Here is a 14333-nt window from a genome sequence, read left to right on the forward strand (position 1 = left end):
TTGGGGGAGGACCTTAGGAGAGTCTCAGGGAGGGCTGGGCAAAGGCCAACATCCCATTCCAATGCGCCCCACACCGTCTAAGAGTGGCTCATGAGTCATTTCCCCCATTTCTCTACTAATTCCTGAAGGCTTGATACAGATATCATGGTGAGACCAAAGGGGCAGAGATCTTGCCCTTCCTGCCCTGAACCAGAAGACCTTGTCCCTCTGATGCCCTGCTTGGGGAGCCTACCTCCTCACAGTCTCTGGAGAGCTCGGGGGGATAGCCCGCTCTTGCACAAGCCATTGGACTCTCAGAGGTCCAGGCTTCCAGCCTTCAGAAGAGTAAATGACCTGAACTCCAGCACTGGAGGGAGGGGCCTTGTTTTCCCACCTCCTGCTTGTCCTTATCAAGCAGGTGGGAAAGGTGTGAGGGAAGGTATGTTCACAGTGAAGCAGCTTTCCCCAGCTGCCAGTACCCCATATGAAGGGAGAGTCACAAGGACCTATCCTGCCTCGCCTACCTGTGTGTGCCTCTGGAGCCCTGGAGTTGAGAGGCCTGGGCTCTCATGCTGGTTCCTGGGTGGACCCCTTCTCTGGACATTGGGAGATAATTGCAGTTCTGGCTCAGCTCCCACCTAGTTGACTGCTTCTGTCCGTCAACAGCCTGCCTCCCTGGTCCTCTCCCTCCTCCTTTGTGTTCTGCAAAGACTCAGACCATGGCCTAGGGGAGACTTAAAGGTGGGAGCAGCGGGCCCAGATTCAATGTGACTGTCTCACTCTGGTCCACCCTTTCCCCACTTGGGACTACGAGCCCCAGGAAAGGCTGGTTTGCCCCCGCTGCTGCCTGCCACCCCCATTATTTTCCTAGTCCAGAATCCCCCTTCCTCTCTTAGTCTTTTTATCCCTCCTGCCTCTTCTCAACAGCTCTCACACTTCACCCTCTACTTCTCCTGCCCACCTTGCTCTCTGACCAATCCCCATATCTTTTTTTTCTTTTTTCTTTTTTTTTTTTTGAGACAGAGTCTCGCTCTGTCGCCCAGGCTGGAGTGCAGTGGCGCGATCTTGGCTCACTGCAACCTCCGCCTCCCAGATTCAAGTGATTCTCCTGCCTCAGCCTCCTGAGTAGCTGGGACTACAGACATGCGCCACCATGCCCCGCTAATTTTTTGTATTTTTAGTAGAGATGGGGTTTCTACCATTGGCCAGGCTGGTCTTGAACTCCTGACCTCAAGTGATCCACCCGCCTCAGCCTCCCAAACTGCTGGATTTACAGACATGAGCCACCGTGCCTGGCTGAATCCTTATATCTTAATTTTCTTGGACAGCTTGAGACCAACAGAGAACCCAGGAAGTTGGTGGTGAGAGTGGGGCAGAGTCATCATCTCCTTACTCCCTCATGGAATTAACCCAAGTCCTCCCCTATCTAGAAGGAGGTGAAGTGTATTTTCCCCCAAGGAGAAAGGAGAATGAACTGGGAGGCAATAGGCCAGGCCTCTCCTCCCATCCTTTGGGACAGTGAAGCTTTGTATAGAAACCTGAGTGCAACAACAGAAGCAGGGCTCCAGCTTTACAAAATAAAGTGTTTGTTTATTATGAAATTAGAGATGGAGGCCCCTCCCCCCTTCCTCCCTCTTTCCCCTTCCCCAGCCGCCTCCCCCTTTCCTTTCCCTACTCCCTCAGGAAGCACACAAGACAATGCCCAGGGCTGGGATGCCCAGGGGAAGCTGACAGCTGGGCAGAGCTCCAGGGAGGCGGCCACACGGGAGGCTGGAGCTCTTGCCCTGGGAGGCAGGCTGGTTCCCTCTCTCAGCTGGAGGCCAGTGGAGCCAGGATGAGGCTGAGGCCATGAGTGATGGATGGAACCATGCAGGCAGGTCTGTAAGGACAGGGGAGCCGGGTTAGAGGCAGTGGGGAGTGGGAGCCTTCATCCACCGCCTTGCCCCACAGTCTAGAGGCACTGACCTGGGGCACAACATCCCCTGCAGGAGGGTGGGCAGCAGTGGCTGGAAGTTTCTCTTGATTTTGGGATGGACAACAGAAAAAAACAAAAACCCAGTCACAGGGACCCAGAGAGAAGGAAGGGAGATGTGGGCAGGAGACAGACACAGAGCATGTGTATGGGCAAGGGAGACGCAGGGAGACTATGTGTGAGCTTCAGAACTGCAGACAAAACGGCACGGAGGAAGGACAGGAATCACAGTGAGAGATCGCAGGGCCAGGGCCAGGGCAGGAAACCCAGGCCCGGACAGAGGAGCGTGTCACAGACAGAGACAAAGATTCCTGGAGAGAGACACACAGACCGACTCAGGAGGAGGGAGGTGAGAGCGAGGGTGCCCCGGGGAAGCAAGGAGGGACACAGGGACAGGGAGGAGGCCTGGGGCTCCTGGGCTACTGCCGCCCGCCTGGACCCCGTGGGGCTCACTCAGAGGGCCTGTGCCGGCTGCCCCCCCCGCGGTGGGCCGGGCCAGCTCGGGCGCTCAGGGGGCCGGGGGCTCCTTGGCCCCATACAGCTCGGCCAGGGTGCGGAAGAGCGGACCCCAGTCGTCCAGCGGCTCCGCGGGGCCGGGGGCGCCGCCGGCTTCGCTGCCGGAGCCCAGGGAGCTGAGGGAGCCGCAAGAGGAGCCCCGGCCCTCGTAGCCGTACACCTGCACCGAGTCGTACGGGGGTACGCCGGGGTCCTCGTCCGCCTCGCGGAGCCGCAGCGCCAGGAGCTGCGCCACGTCGGCGGGGCCGGGGGGTCTGGGCTGGCGCGACACCCGGGCCCGGGGCAGCACGTCTCGGCGCGCGGGAGGGCCGGGAGCCGGGGGGGCCGCCCCGTCCGGGTTCTGCAGGGCCGTGATGTCGAAGGCCTCGGTGTCCTCCTCGCCGCCGCCCTCGTCGTCGTAGGTGATGATGTTCTCTCGGACGTCCTCCTCCTCCAGTACCATCAATGCTTCTTGCTTCTGCCGCCGCAGGGCCACGAAGAGCACCACCAGGGCTGCGCGAGAGACGCGCACACAGGCCCTGAGCCAGCAGGGCCGGGAGCGGGCGGCCTGTCTCCATGTGAAAGGCTGACCCATCAGGTGACAGAAGCCCTGTGCCTAGGGGCTGACATCTAGCAAACCTTGCGTTGAATCCTGACTTCAGCCCTTACTCGCTGTGTGACCACGGGAAGTTGCTAGACTTCTCTGAAGCCTCAATTTGCCCCTTAGATTACTTATGTGGAGAATAGGGAAAATATATTTACTTCTAAGGCTTGTTGACATAATAAAATGAAATATCACAAGTGATGTGCCCAGCACTATACTTGGCACAGAGTAGGGGGCTCAATAAACCATTGTTATGGCTTGTCATTGTCATTATGGATTGGCAGGTCACGGATAGAGGCCAGAGCTTTTCTCCTGGATGCATCGGGTGGTGGGAAAATCCAGGTATGAGGGTCATTCAAGCCCTAAGGTGGATTTCCCTATGTCCAGAGGCCTGGTTCTTCTCCACACCCCTGCAGGCCCAGATGGCACAGCTATGTCCCACTGTGGCCTGACTCACCAAGCAGGGCACCCACACAGGTGATGATGGCAAGCAGGGCGCCGGTGCTGAGCCCAGCAGCTGAGAGGTGAGCCTCAGGCCAGCAGGATGCCACAGAGCCGTCAGGCTGGCAGCGGCACACACTAATAGTCACTGTGGCAGTGCTGCTCAGCGCTGGCTGCCCCCAGTCCCACAGTTCTATGGGAACCAAGTAGGGGGCATGGCGGGGTGGAGCAGGGCGGGAGGGCAGCAGCAGGCTGGCGGAGCCATCTGTGGGAGAGGGAAGGTGTTGAGGTATCTTCTGGGACACCTTCCAGGTAGGGTTGGTCCAGCCCATAGAGCCAGCTTCCCATGGGGAAGGTTTACAAAGAGTCAACAAATGAGTATAAGTCCACACCCCATCTTCTGTTGGGTAGAAGGCCCAGGCAGGTGGGGCAGGGGTCAGGCAGGCTGGGCTTGGGGTGGAGGACGAGGAGAGGGGGACAGAGGCAGGTATGGACTTGGCTGTAGGAGGCCACCCACCTCGGTTGTCCCGGACAGTAAAGTTGGCATCAGGGCCCAGAGGACCTTGAAAGGAGACATGGCTACTGTTGCCAACTTCATCTCTGTCCAGGGCCCGGATGACCTGAATCAGCTGGGAGGAAGAAGAGAGAGGCCTTGTATGGAGTGGGCTGCTGGAGGCCTGGACGTCCCAACCCCTCTGCCTCAGTTGCTCACCTGGCCAGGAGCTGCAGAGTCACACACAAAAGTATCGTAGGGCTCAGCCAGCTGGGGAGCATTGTCATTCTCATCCAGGGTCTGGATGGCCACTTGCACACGCGAGGCCTGTGCAGAACTGTCTGAAGGCAGAACACCAAAACATACACGCCACACACACACACCACACAGTTTACACATAACGTGGTGCATGGGCATGGATGCCACATGCAGCATATAGCGTGCACAGGAAACACATGAAATATGCATGTAATGTACAGGTAGAAAACAATGTTGTAGAATGAATGGAACAATACCAAGTGCATACAATATTCAAGTAGTATCCAAGATATGTGCGATACACAATAGACATTCAACAGGAATGCCGCACCCATGATACACATATACAATAACCCACATGCAGGGCTCATGCAGGATAAATGAAAGACAGAGGGCAGGTGCATACAAGTTGCATGCAGACAACAGCCATGGATATACAAAACACATTCATACCATATATCCAATGTACACTCAACATTTAAAACAAATGCAATGTACATGAAGCAGATGTTTGATATGCATAGTGAATGTAGTGCCACATCCCACAACAACACCCAGTGCCCATGGAATGCATTTTCACACATAGAGGCCACGCACAGCACCAGTGGGGTGGACAGACACATATACACACCACACACACACACATCCCATCAGAGGTCTGGGAGGCTGTAGTACAGCAATGAGCATCACTTAGAGTTGACCTTGGGTAGGAAGGAGCCACGTGATCTACAGGGTGCAGAGCCCAGGCCAGCCTGGGTACCACAGCCAGACACAGGCCCCATCTTTACCCATCCCTTCATCAGGTGACTCCCTACCACTACCCTACCTTGCTTCTCACTGCCAGTGCCTTCCAAGAGAGAATGCAAAGTGTGTCTCCCTGTCACCTCTCTTAGGCCAGGTCTCCCAATTCCTTTAGTCTTTCCCCTAGGCAGAGGGATAGCTGACTAGGCCTGGTGAAAGGGGCTGAGGATGCAGCATGGGTGGATCCCTGCATCCTCTGAGTGGATCGCCTGGCTAAAAGGATTGGGATACCCCAGAGACAGGGTGGGGAGGGGGTCTACTTCCCTGCAGTAAGGGCCCAGCGCTGCTAGTTGATGTCTGGGTGGGGGTAGGAGCAGGATTTGGCAGAATGAGAAGACAGTGACAAGAAACGCACACACACACAAAGCTACGTATATACAAGCTGCTAAAAACATACTGTGTGTACACGGACACACACACACGGCCATCCACACAGACATCCATGCACTAACAGATAACACGTGCACTGCCAGGTAGTATCTGTGCATATCTACTATGCACACAGTTGCATGTGTAGAAACATAAACCTAGACACATAACATTAAACACATTTGAGAGGCAGTACGGTGGGGATAACAGCTCAGACTCTGCACACTGACTGGGTCTCACGGCTCCACCACTTAATCTCTATGTGAACTTGGGAAGTTACTTAACTTCTCTTTGCCTGAGCTTCCTTGTTTAAAAATGGGGAAATAATCATACTTCCCTCATAAAGTTTTGGTGATGATTAAATGAATGAATCCATTTTGAAGATGGATAGTGCCTGATACACAATAAGTAATAAATTATCTGTCCACAAATACCCACATACACAAAACACATACAAACAGCTACATGTGCATACCACTATATATATATATCAGTCACACATATGCATCATTAATATAAATATAATTCTGTACACTCAACTGTAAACACATATATCCATTACAGATATATACCCACAAATATATATGTGTGTATATCTACATACTTTCCCCACATTTGGAATTATACACATGGCTGAGAACATACCCACATGTACACATTCATATAGCCCTTCACTGACACATTCAGATATCCACATATACAAGGGCAGTTTACATATGCAGTCTGAAGACAAAAGGGTGGAAGAGCCCCTGAGGCAGAAGCAGGGGTATAAGGGACTATTCACAGAAGAGGGAGAGGGAGGTCTCCCCGTCTGTATGGGCTAGGGCTGCCCAGAGGCAGCTGAACCCGCTGCTGGCCTGACTGATAGGGGAGACCGCATATGGAGCTGGCACTCCTCCCCTTCCTTATGGGTGTCCACTCCCCTACCTTGGGGGATTCCCACAGGGCTTCCAACAGGGCTTCTCTGGGGTGGGGCTGCTGGTGCACTCCACTTAGCAACCAGAGGAGGTACCCAGCCCCTTTCTGGCCCCCAGCTCCAGCCTGAAGCAAAGAGTGGGCAGGATGGGGTCTGTCAGTACACAGGTTGGGGGCTATGTAAGGTCTAGTTTATTTCTGGGTTGGGGCAAGTCAGGTAAAGGAATGAACTGAGGGTCACGAGAATGCTCAGGCACACCCACTGTGCCCACCCAGCCCAGCCTAGTGGACTAGGAGACCAGGAGGCCTGCCCTGCCTGGTAGCAAGGATCCAGGCTAGGACCCAGATCCAGGCTAGGACTCGGATCCAGGCTAGGACTCAGTGGCTGCACGCTGGTGAGGGTGTGATGGCAGTTAGCACCCTTCTCCACCCCCACACCCAGAGACAGCCCCTCGGCCAGGAAGCTGCTGCCGCCTTGTGGGCCCTGGACTCCTCACCGAGCTCCGTAGCCAGCACAGTGAGGTTGTGCCAGACACGAGCCTCGCGGTCCAGGGGTGCTGCTGTATGGATGGTGCCTTCTTCGGGCTGGATAGAGAAGCAACGCTCTGGATCTGAGTGGGGGAGGATGGAGTATCTGGGGAAGGGAGAGACATGCTGGGGCTGATCTGGGGCGGGACCACAGCTTGTTCCACCTCCTCTCTTCTTTCTCCCCTCTGTTCACCTTGCCAGACCTCATGACTCCTCTGGACAGAGCTATAATTCAGGTTGGAGTCCCCTTTTAGGGGGGATATATATCCCCTTGTAGGGATATATATAAAAGGCATATATCCCTGGGGGATCACCACCATTAAACACCTGTTAAGACTCAGGGCCACTGGGTTTCATGGGGGGAGGGGGAGAAGATACAGAATGGAGTAGAAGCGGGATAAACAGACCTCGACTCTCAGACTTCTGGGCTCTGTTCTGAGAACCCAGGGACCTGTGTTTCAGCCCTGCTCTGCCTTGGACTGGCTATGTGACTTAGGGCAAATTGTTTAACCTCTGTTTACTCAACTGAAAAATGGGAATGACACCAGTACCTCCCTCACAGAGCTGTGACAGGGATGCTGGCCGGGGAGGGGGAAAGAGTGGCTGTTCTGCCACTTATCAACTGTGTGACCACTTATGGCTGGCTTCTAAAACAAGTGGTGATGAGAACACCCACTTCATAGGGCTGTTGTGAGAATTCAATGTCAGCAAGTGGGTAAACTGTGAAGCACTTTGGGAATGATCAATACAGATCCACTTATCAAATGAGACTACATCTGTTTGCACTGCCACTGGAGGGGCCGCCGTCATCTACCCAGAGGGGTGGACAGACCGTTGAGGAGTGGTCAGCTGGGCCTTCCGGCTCTCCCCTGGCACCCAGGCCTGCAGACCAGTAAGCCCAGCTGCAGGGAGGGAGGCTTTTGCTGGGATATGAGTGATTTGCTATAAGGTAGGGGGCACATTTACTCATTCTCTGGGTGGGAATAGCCTGCCATCTGGCTCCCCAGCCCACAGCCCAGCTCACCTACCTGATTGGGCTGGCAGGGGAGTCCAGGTCAGCCGCTGAGATCTGGCCTACCAGGGTCCCCGGGGCCTTGTTCTCAGGCACTGTCAGGTGGTAGGCAGCCTGGGTGAAGGCAGGTGGCTCTGGGGCGTCTTGCACCGCCACACGCACAGAGGCCACATCCTTGAAGGGCCCTCGCCGCAGATAGGCCGGGTCAATGAGCGTGTTGGTGGCCTCAACACGGAAAGAGTAGGACCGCCGGCTCTCGAAGTCTAGGGGCTATGGTGAGGGGAGAGAGAGAAAAGCGAGGCATGTGGAAACCAGGGCAGGTCCCAGGCTCTTGGAAGGTGACAAGTCCCCTCCTCACATGCATATGCAGTGCTCAGTCCTCATGTGAGGAGAGGTGGCACTGGAGGGACAGTGGCCTTGGTGGTCAGGATGCACAGCAGATTACTTAGGAACTCTAGGTCTGCCCCTAGCTCCATCATAGACTTGTTATCACTTCTTTCTAAGCCCCAGGGCCTCATCTGAAGGATGAGGAGGTGACCATGATCTCTAAGCTCCAACAGAGAGATCCTGAGTCTGTTCTAGAAGAACAGTTAAATATGTGCCCTGTGGGTCGGCAGGAGGCAGGTCTAAGAGAAAGCATTAACAGGCAGGGGGCTAACCTTGCGGACAGTGAGGAGCCCGTCTCGACCCTGGGAGTCTGTGCTGATGCTGAAGGCCTCAGACCCCTCCCCATCCAGGATGCTGTATGCCATCAGGGCGTTGTCCCCCAGGTCTGGGTCCTGGGCCCGCAGCCGGCCCACCAGCGTGCCAGGTCCAGCTGTCTCCACCACGGAGAACTGGTATAGGCCTTGGGGTGACAGAGGGGAGACACCTTCTTAGAGAGGTCCCCAGCCCTCCTCCCTCCCTACAGCACTTTATTCTCCCAGGATCTGGCTGGGGAGGAGGTGAGGAGGGAAGGTTTCTCCAGACACTGTAGGGGTAGGGTGATCAAAGGATGGCTCAGGTGGCAGCAATGGCCCCTTACTCTGTGGGAACTTGGGGGGGTTGTCGTTGACATCGCTGAGCGTGACAGTCACCGTAGTGCTGCCTGACAGCCCCCCCATGTGGCCGCCCATGTCCTTGGCCTGGATCACCACCAAGAACTCCTCCTGTGTCTCCCGGTCCATGTTGGGGATGGCTGTACGCACCACTCCTAGGGAGAGATGCTGGTCAGAGGGTGTCTGTCCCCTTGGCTGCCCCACCGGGCTCCCAAGCTCCATCCTCACCAGTCTGGGGGTCCACAGAGAAGAAAGGCAGTCCATCCAGAACAGTGTACACCAGCTTAGCACTGTTCCCATAGCTGGGGTCATCAGCATCATGAGCAGTCACCTGGATCACTGATGTCCCTGTGGGGGATGCCAGCACCCCATTCAGCAGCAGCAGGGCAGGATGGGGAAGAACAGCCGATGGGGTGGGGGATGCAGATATGAGGGAGGCTGAATTGAAGGGGGCAGGTTCTGGGGCAGACAACAAGAAGGGAAGGAGAGGTGAGAGAGCTCCAGAAGACAGGAACTGGGGCATTCAGAGCTGGGGTGCTCACCGACGTTGGACATCTCGGGCACGGTGGCATGGTAGGGCCCAAGGGGAAAAATGGGTGGATTGTCGTTGATGTCTTGCACTTTGATGATGAACTCTGATGGGGGCTCCAGGGGCCGGTTGGAGGCTCGGTCCACGGCTTGGGCCAGTAGCACATACTGTGCCTTTTCCTCCCGGTCAAGGCTCTTGGTAACATGAATATTGCCTGTGGCCTCATCAATCACAAATACGGTGCCTGCCCCCTCCCCAGTCAACAGGTACTTGGTGCGGCCCTCTCCCCGGTCAACATCCGAGTGCAGCTGCAGGGGTCAGGAAAAGATGGCAGAGGGCTCCAAGTACAGAGACAGGGTTAAAGAGTCTAGGTTTGGGTAAAGCGTTGGGAGTCCTGAGGGACCAAGGTCATTGCAGAAGTGATGAAGTTGCAGGGCAGGGCCTAAGGGCCTGGTGTCAGAGTAGACATGGGAGGGGTCATCCTTACCTTGCCAATGAGGACAGGCTCTGGACCAGCGTATTCCTCAATGACAAAGAACTGGTTCCAGACCCAGCTCCTTCGAGTCCGCAGCAGAGCAGGCCCTGGGTGTCCCCGGGACCCTGCCCAGGCCCGGGCTGGGGCTGCCAGACGCCCCATGCAGCCCCAGCCACCCAGCCAGGCCAGCAGGAGTCTCACCAGGCCCCACATGTTTGGACTCCAGCCAGGGCTCTGTTCACTGGCCCTGGGTGCTGAGGCTGGGCCAGGCCATGTGGCCCATGAGCTGGCTGGGGTGGAGGGGCAGATGCGTTGAGGCTACCCCATGGATCCACACCTGCAGGACAAGCAGCTGCTCAGGCTCAAGGAAACCCCTAGCCCTCCTCCCCCCAAAATTAGATGCTGAAGACCAGACCTCCAAGGAACCAGACACTCCACTGCCCAGAACTCAGACTAAGACAGAGAGCAGAGAGGCTGATCCTTCCTCCACCCAGGCTCTGCATGTATTCACCTCCAGCCCTCCAAGCTGATAAATCGCTGGTCAGTCAACTCTGAGTAGACAACTGGGGAGGAACACAGGAGAGGGGATGCTGGGAGGGCTTGGAATCCCAAATCTGGTCTCTGTCCTCCCAGGCTGGGCATGTAGCCAGGTATTGGAGGAGGCGGGGCTACCAGAAAAAAGGCTTAAAATTATGGAGTTGGGATTCATGGAGGTGTGGTCGTAAGGTGTCTAGGGTCAGCATGAGATGACAAGGAGTGCAGCCTCAGGCAGGGCTGAGAGTCTGTGAAAGTCCCTCCCCACAAGGGGGAGCCCCACCTCTCCAGGCCCTGTCTCCAGCCCACGCTGCCAGTGCAGTCCTTGAAGGGGGACTGGACTCATGAGACAGGAGTTGGGAGCCAGAGCTGAAGGAAGAGGATACAGGGTGGGGGACAGGGGGAGGTGACCGGGGAGAGAGGCCCACCCAGAGGCTAGAGACAGATAATGACTGACAGCTAGACTGACTCAGGGACTGTCCGGCAGAGAAATGACTGGATGAGAGACAGAAACAGAACAGTGGCAAGAGACAGAGAGACCAGGGTAGCAGCCTGGGTGTCTGAAGGCAGAGAGGAATCCTAGGGGCCAGGCTTGGAACGGGTCACCCGGGGCAGTTCCGGGCAGGCAGGGGCAGCCCTCAGCTTCGGGGCTGTCAAGCCAGGCCTCGGGAACTTAATTCTGGGAGAACGAGCAGACAGGAGGGGTGGAGGCAGGGAGGGGCCGCGCGAAGGGAGCTGGAGAGGAGACCCTTCCCACCGCTCTCCTTTCTCCTAGGGGCGGGGGGGAGGACCCCTCAGGTAGCTGTGGCTTCGGCCCCTCCTCCCTCAGAGCAGACACACACCTGACAGTCCCTTTGCTCCCGAGGGAAGGGGGAAGCCGGAGGAAGGCTGGGGACCAGAGAGAAGGCGGGATGAGGAGGCGAGAAGGAAGGGGATAGAGGAGTGGGAAACAGGATAGCAGGAAGGGGAGAGGAGAGGAAGGGAAAGGAGAGCAAGAAAGAGAAAAGAGAAAGACAGGAAAGGGGAGAAAGGTAGAGAAAGAAAAAGGCAAAGAGGGAGAGAAGATGGAAGAAGGACAAGAGGGAGAGGGAAGGGTTGGGGAGATAGAGGGAAGGGATAAGGAAGGCAAACAGAGAAGGAAGGGTGAAGAGAAATCGAGAGAAGAAAGAGGGAGAGAGGTGCGAGGGGAGAAGGGAAAGAGGCAGAGCGCGGGAGAAGGGAGCCGGTAGCGGGCTCTCAGCCACGGAGCGCACCCCTCCGAAGACCCCCGCAGGCTGCGGGCCCCCTGCTGCCCCTCCGCGGATTCCCGACCCCTGCTCCGGGGCAGGCGTCCTTACCTGGCACTGCTGAGGGGCCCAGGCCGGCGGGAAGCGCCCCCGCCCGCCCCCGTCACCGGGTCCCGGGGGCGCAGCCCCGAGCCGATTGGAGCGGGCGCCGCGGCTCCGCTGCAGGTCTGAGCGGCCCCGGCGAGAACAAGGGAGCGAGACGGAGGGGGCGGGGGAAGGAGGCTCCGCCTGCGGAGGAGCGAGGCGGCTCCGCGCCGCGCGGGAGAGGAGAGCCCAGCCTCCGACCCTCCCCGGCCAGCCGGGCCCGCGCGGCGGGGGCGGGGGCGGGGGCGGTGCCGCGCGTCCGCCTCCTCGGCGCTCCCGGGCTGCGGGGCGCATACAGATGCGGCGCCCCTCCCGGACCGGGCCCGCAGCGCCCGGCAGGGCACTCGGGCGGGAGGACGTCCAGGCCACGGCGCCAGGCCATTTCCGAAGAGCTGGCGGGGCGGGTGCACCCGGGAGCGCGAAGCTGCCAGCCCCCCGCCCGCAGCGGAAAACGAGCGAGCGCGCGGTGAGGTGGGGAATTCGGAGCCCACTGCGGAGAGACCCGGCTCCGGGCTCCGGGCTCCCGGTTCCCGGCTGGCTTTTGGGACTGGTGTGGATGGAATCCCAGCTGCAAGGCGGGGGCGTTTTGAGAGCCCGTGCAGAGCACGGTAGCAGGTCAGCTGGGGGACACTTAAGGACGGCAGAAGGGTCCAGAGAGTCCGAGGCCCGGGCCCAGAGAGCGGGTCGGGGACAGAGGCACGACATCGGCGGGGGGGGCGGAGGCGGGCAGTGGAGCCCTTCTTGGGAAGCTCGGTTACGGGGGCCAACAGAGCGAGGAGCTGCCGCCCCCTGGTGGTAGTTGTGGAAAGCACCAAGGTGGCAGGCAGGTGACCAAATCCCTAATTTAACCGTGCACAGGACCAGGAACCAGAAGAGGACCCGCCCTCCTAGCCCTGCTGGGGTGTCCCCACGGACACAGGTTGCTCCATTTCCCAGTGGGGCCTTCCCGAATGAGGAAGGTCCACAGCTTTGGGTTGGTCAGGGCCAAGGCAAGGGATGAAAGACGTGGGAAGTTCGTTTCAATAAGCAGGAAGCAGTCAGCCTAAAGGAACACATGGAATGCGAGCAACTCCTACTCCAGACTACAGATATCCTCAGATGTCCACGCTCAGATATCCAGAGTGTGGCTTCTTAACTTGCCCAACGAAAGCCACTCACACAGTTTAAAACTAAGTCAGATTTTTATTTTTTTTCCATAGACCACATCATTTAATAATAAAAAAAATAAAAATAAAAATTGAACAAAAGGAAAAGGTGGATATAAAGTGGAACCTGTGGGAAAGAGGCAAGGGCTGCAGGACAGAAGAGACTGGGAACTGCAGGGGCCCTGGGACTCAGGAGGAGATGCTGATTCAGCTCATAGGTGACCCAGTCCTGGCCCCGGCTGTTCCCAAGAGAAGGCTGTAAGTACCCAGGGAGGTGGTAAGCAGGATGGAGGAAAAATCAGAGGACTGGGGCACCTGGCTGTTCCCCATCTCTGGCCAACCACCTCCTTGTCTAACCTAACTCTTGCCTCTCAGACTTAATGGGAAATGAGAGGGAGGGTTGGGCTAAGTCCCAAGAGATAGGTTAAGGGGGTGTGTTTGGGGGGAAAAGGATGGCCACTTTTCCATTTGGTATGTATGTAGGGATAGGTGATGTGAAAGACCCTTGGCTCCAGGGTGGTGGAGACTGTGCCTATCCCTCTGTGGCCATAACCCCCTGGGGCCGAGTGGCTGGTACCTGCAGCTCTAGTGTTTTCCCAGCTAGCGGCGCCCACCCCGGTCCCGCACAGGTGTGCTCCGACTCCGGCTTCTGCTGTGGCGCTTGGTGTCCCTGCGATCCCTTTCCCTGCCTCGTTCTCGGTCCCTTTCCCTATCCCGATCTCGGTCCCCCCTGTCTCGCTCCCTTTCTCTCTCTCTCTCCCTGTCCCTCTCCCGACTGTGCTCCCGACGTTTCTCTCGCTCCAGCTGTCGGTTCCGTTCCCGCTCGGCTTCCTTCTCCCGCTCCTTTTGCTCTTCTTCTTCTTGCTCCTTTCGCCGCTTCTCCCGCTCCTTGGCCCTTTCGGCCCGCTCTGCCTCCTTCTGAACGATCTGTAGCCAGGTAGGAAAGGCAGAAGAGTAGGCAGCTCAGTCCTGGTCACAGACTCCATTTGTGCCTGGACCCTGCTTCCTAGCTCAGGGTCAGCTTTTTAGTTAAGCAGGAAGGGGTTGGGGGCTCAGCAACTGCATCCTCTTTCTTAGAGCACCTCTCTCCCTCCAAGTTTCAGTTTTTTTTTTTTTTTTTGAGACGGAGTCTCGCTCTGTTGCCCAGGCTGGATTGCAGTGGCGCAATCTCGGCTCACTACAAGCTCCCCCTCCCGGGTTCACACCATTCTCCTGCCTCAGCCTCCCGAGCAGCTGGGACCACAGGCGCCCGCCACCACACCCGGCTAATTTTTTTTGTATTTTTAGTAGAGACGGGGTTTCACCGTGTTAGCCAGGATGGTCTGGATCTCCTGACCTCGTGATCTGCCTGCCTCAGCCTCTCAAAGTGCTGGGAT

General features: G+C 57.2%; 2 protein-coding genes across 25 annotated transcripts in view; both read right to left on the reverse strand.

The window, feature by feature from the left end:
- Positions 1–1548: 1548 nt before the first annotated feature.
- Positions 1549–11932, reverse strand: CDH24 (cadherin 24). Of its 7 annotated transcripts, none has more exons than XM_024231591.3 (15): positions 11780–11932; positions 10420–10471; positions 9921–10245; positions 9447–9741; positions 9133–9252; positions 8892–9059; positions 8527–8714; positions 7884–8137; positions 6825–6961; positions 6340–6453; positions 4204–4325; positions 4009–4120; positions 3508–3756; positions 1945–2959; positions 1549–1858 (listed from the first exon to the last, which is right to left on the reverse strand). In XM_024231591.3, exons 3-14 carry the CDS (start codon positions 10119–10121, stop codon positions 2460–2462), a joined length of 2460 nt encoding a protein of 819 aa, XP_024087359.3. In that variant the 5' UTR covers positions 10122–10245; positions 10420–10471; positions 11780–11932; the 3' UTR covers positions 1549–1858; positions 1945–2459. The 7 variants fall into 7 exon arrangements, with proteins under 7 accessions (XP_024087359.3, XP_063571588.1, XP_063571587.1 ...); XM_063715518.1 differs by having other exon boundaries at positions 9447–9627; positions 11780–11920; XM_063715517.1 differs by lacking the exon at positions 6340–6453.
- Positions 11933–12974: 1042 nt separating this feature from the next.
- ACIN1 (apoptotic chromatin condensation inducer 1) overlaps positions 12975–14333 on the reverse strand; it is a 36607-nt gene continuing 35248 nt past the window's right edge. For all 18 annotated transcript variants that reach the window (XM_054529882.2, XM_054529880.2, XM_054529881.2 and 15 more), the window contains one exon: positions 12975–13884. In XM_054529882.2, the coding sequence (XP_054385857.1) occupies positions 13558–13884 (327 nt within the window). In that variant the 3' untranslated portion in view covers positions 12975–13557. The remainder of the gene's footprint in view (positions 13885–14333) is intronic.

This window comes from Pongo abelii, chromosome 15 (genome assembly GCF_028885655.2).
Source record: "Pongo abelii isolate AG06213 chromosome 15, NHGRI_mPonAbe1-v2.0_pri, whole genome shotgun sequence".
In the NCBI taxonomy this organism is placed as follows: domain Eukaryota; kingdom Metazoa; phylum Chordata; class Mammalia; order Primates; family Hominidae; genus Pongo; species Pongo abelii.

Bases quoted from the DNA above. Each gene is read 5' to 3' on its own strand.
- CDH24 (XM_024231591.3), bottom strand. From the start codon at position 10,121: ATGTGGGGCCTGGTGAGACTCCTGCTGGCCTGGCTGGGTGGCTGGGGC. The intron at 9,253-9,446 runs GTGAGCACCCCA...CATCCCCCACAG, and splicing joins GCCCGAGATGTCCAACGTCG to GGACATCAGTGATCCAGGTG. The intron at 6,962-7,883 runs GTAGGTGAGCTG...TCCCTTCCCCAG, and splicing joins TCCCCTGCCAGCCCAATCAG to ATACTCCATCCTCCCCCACT.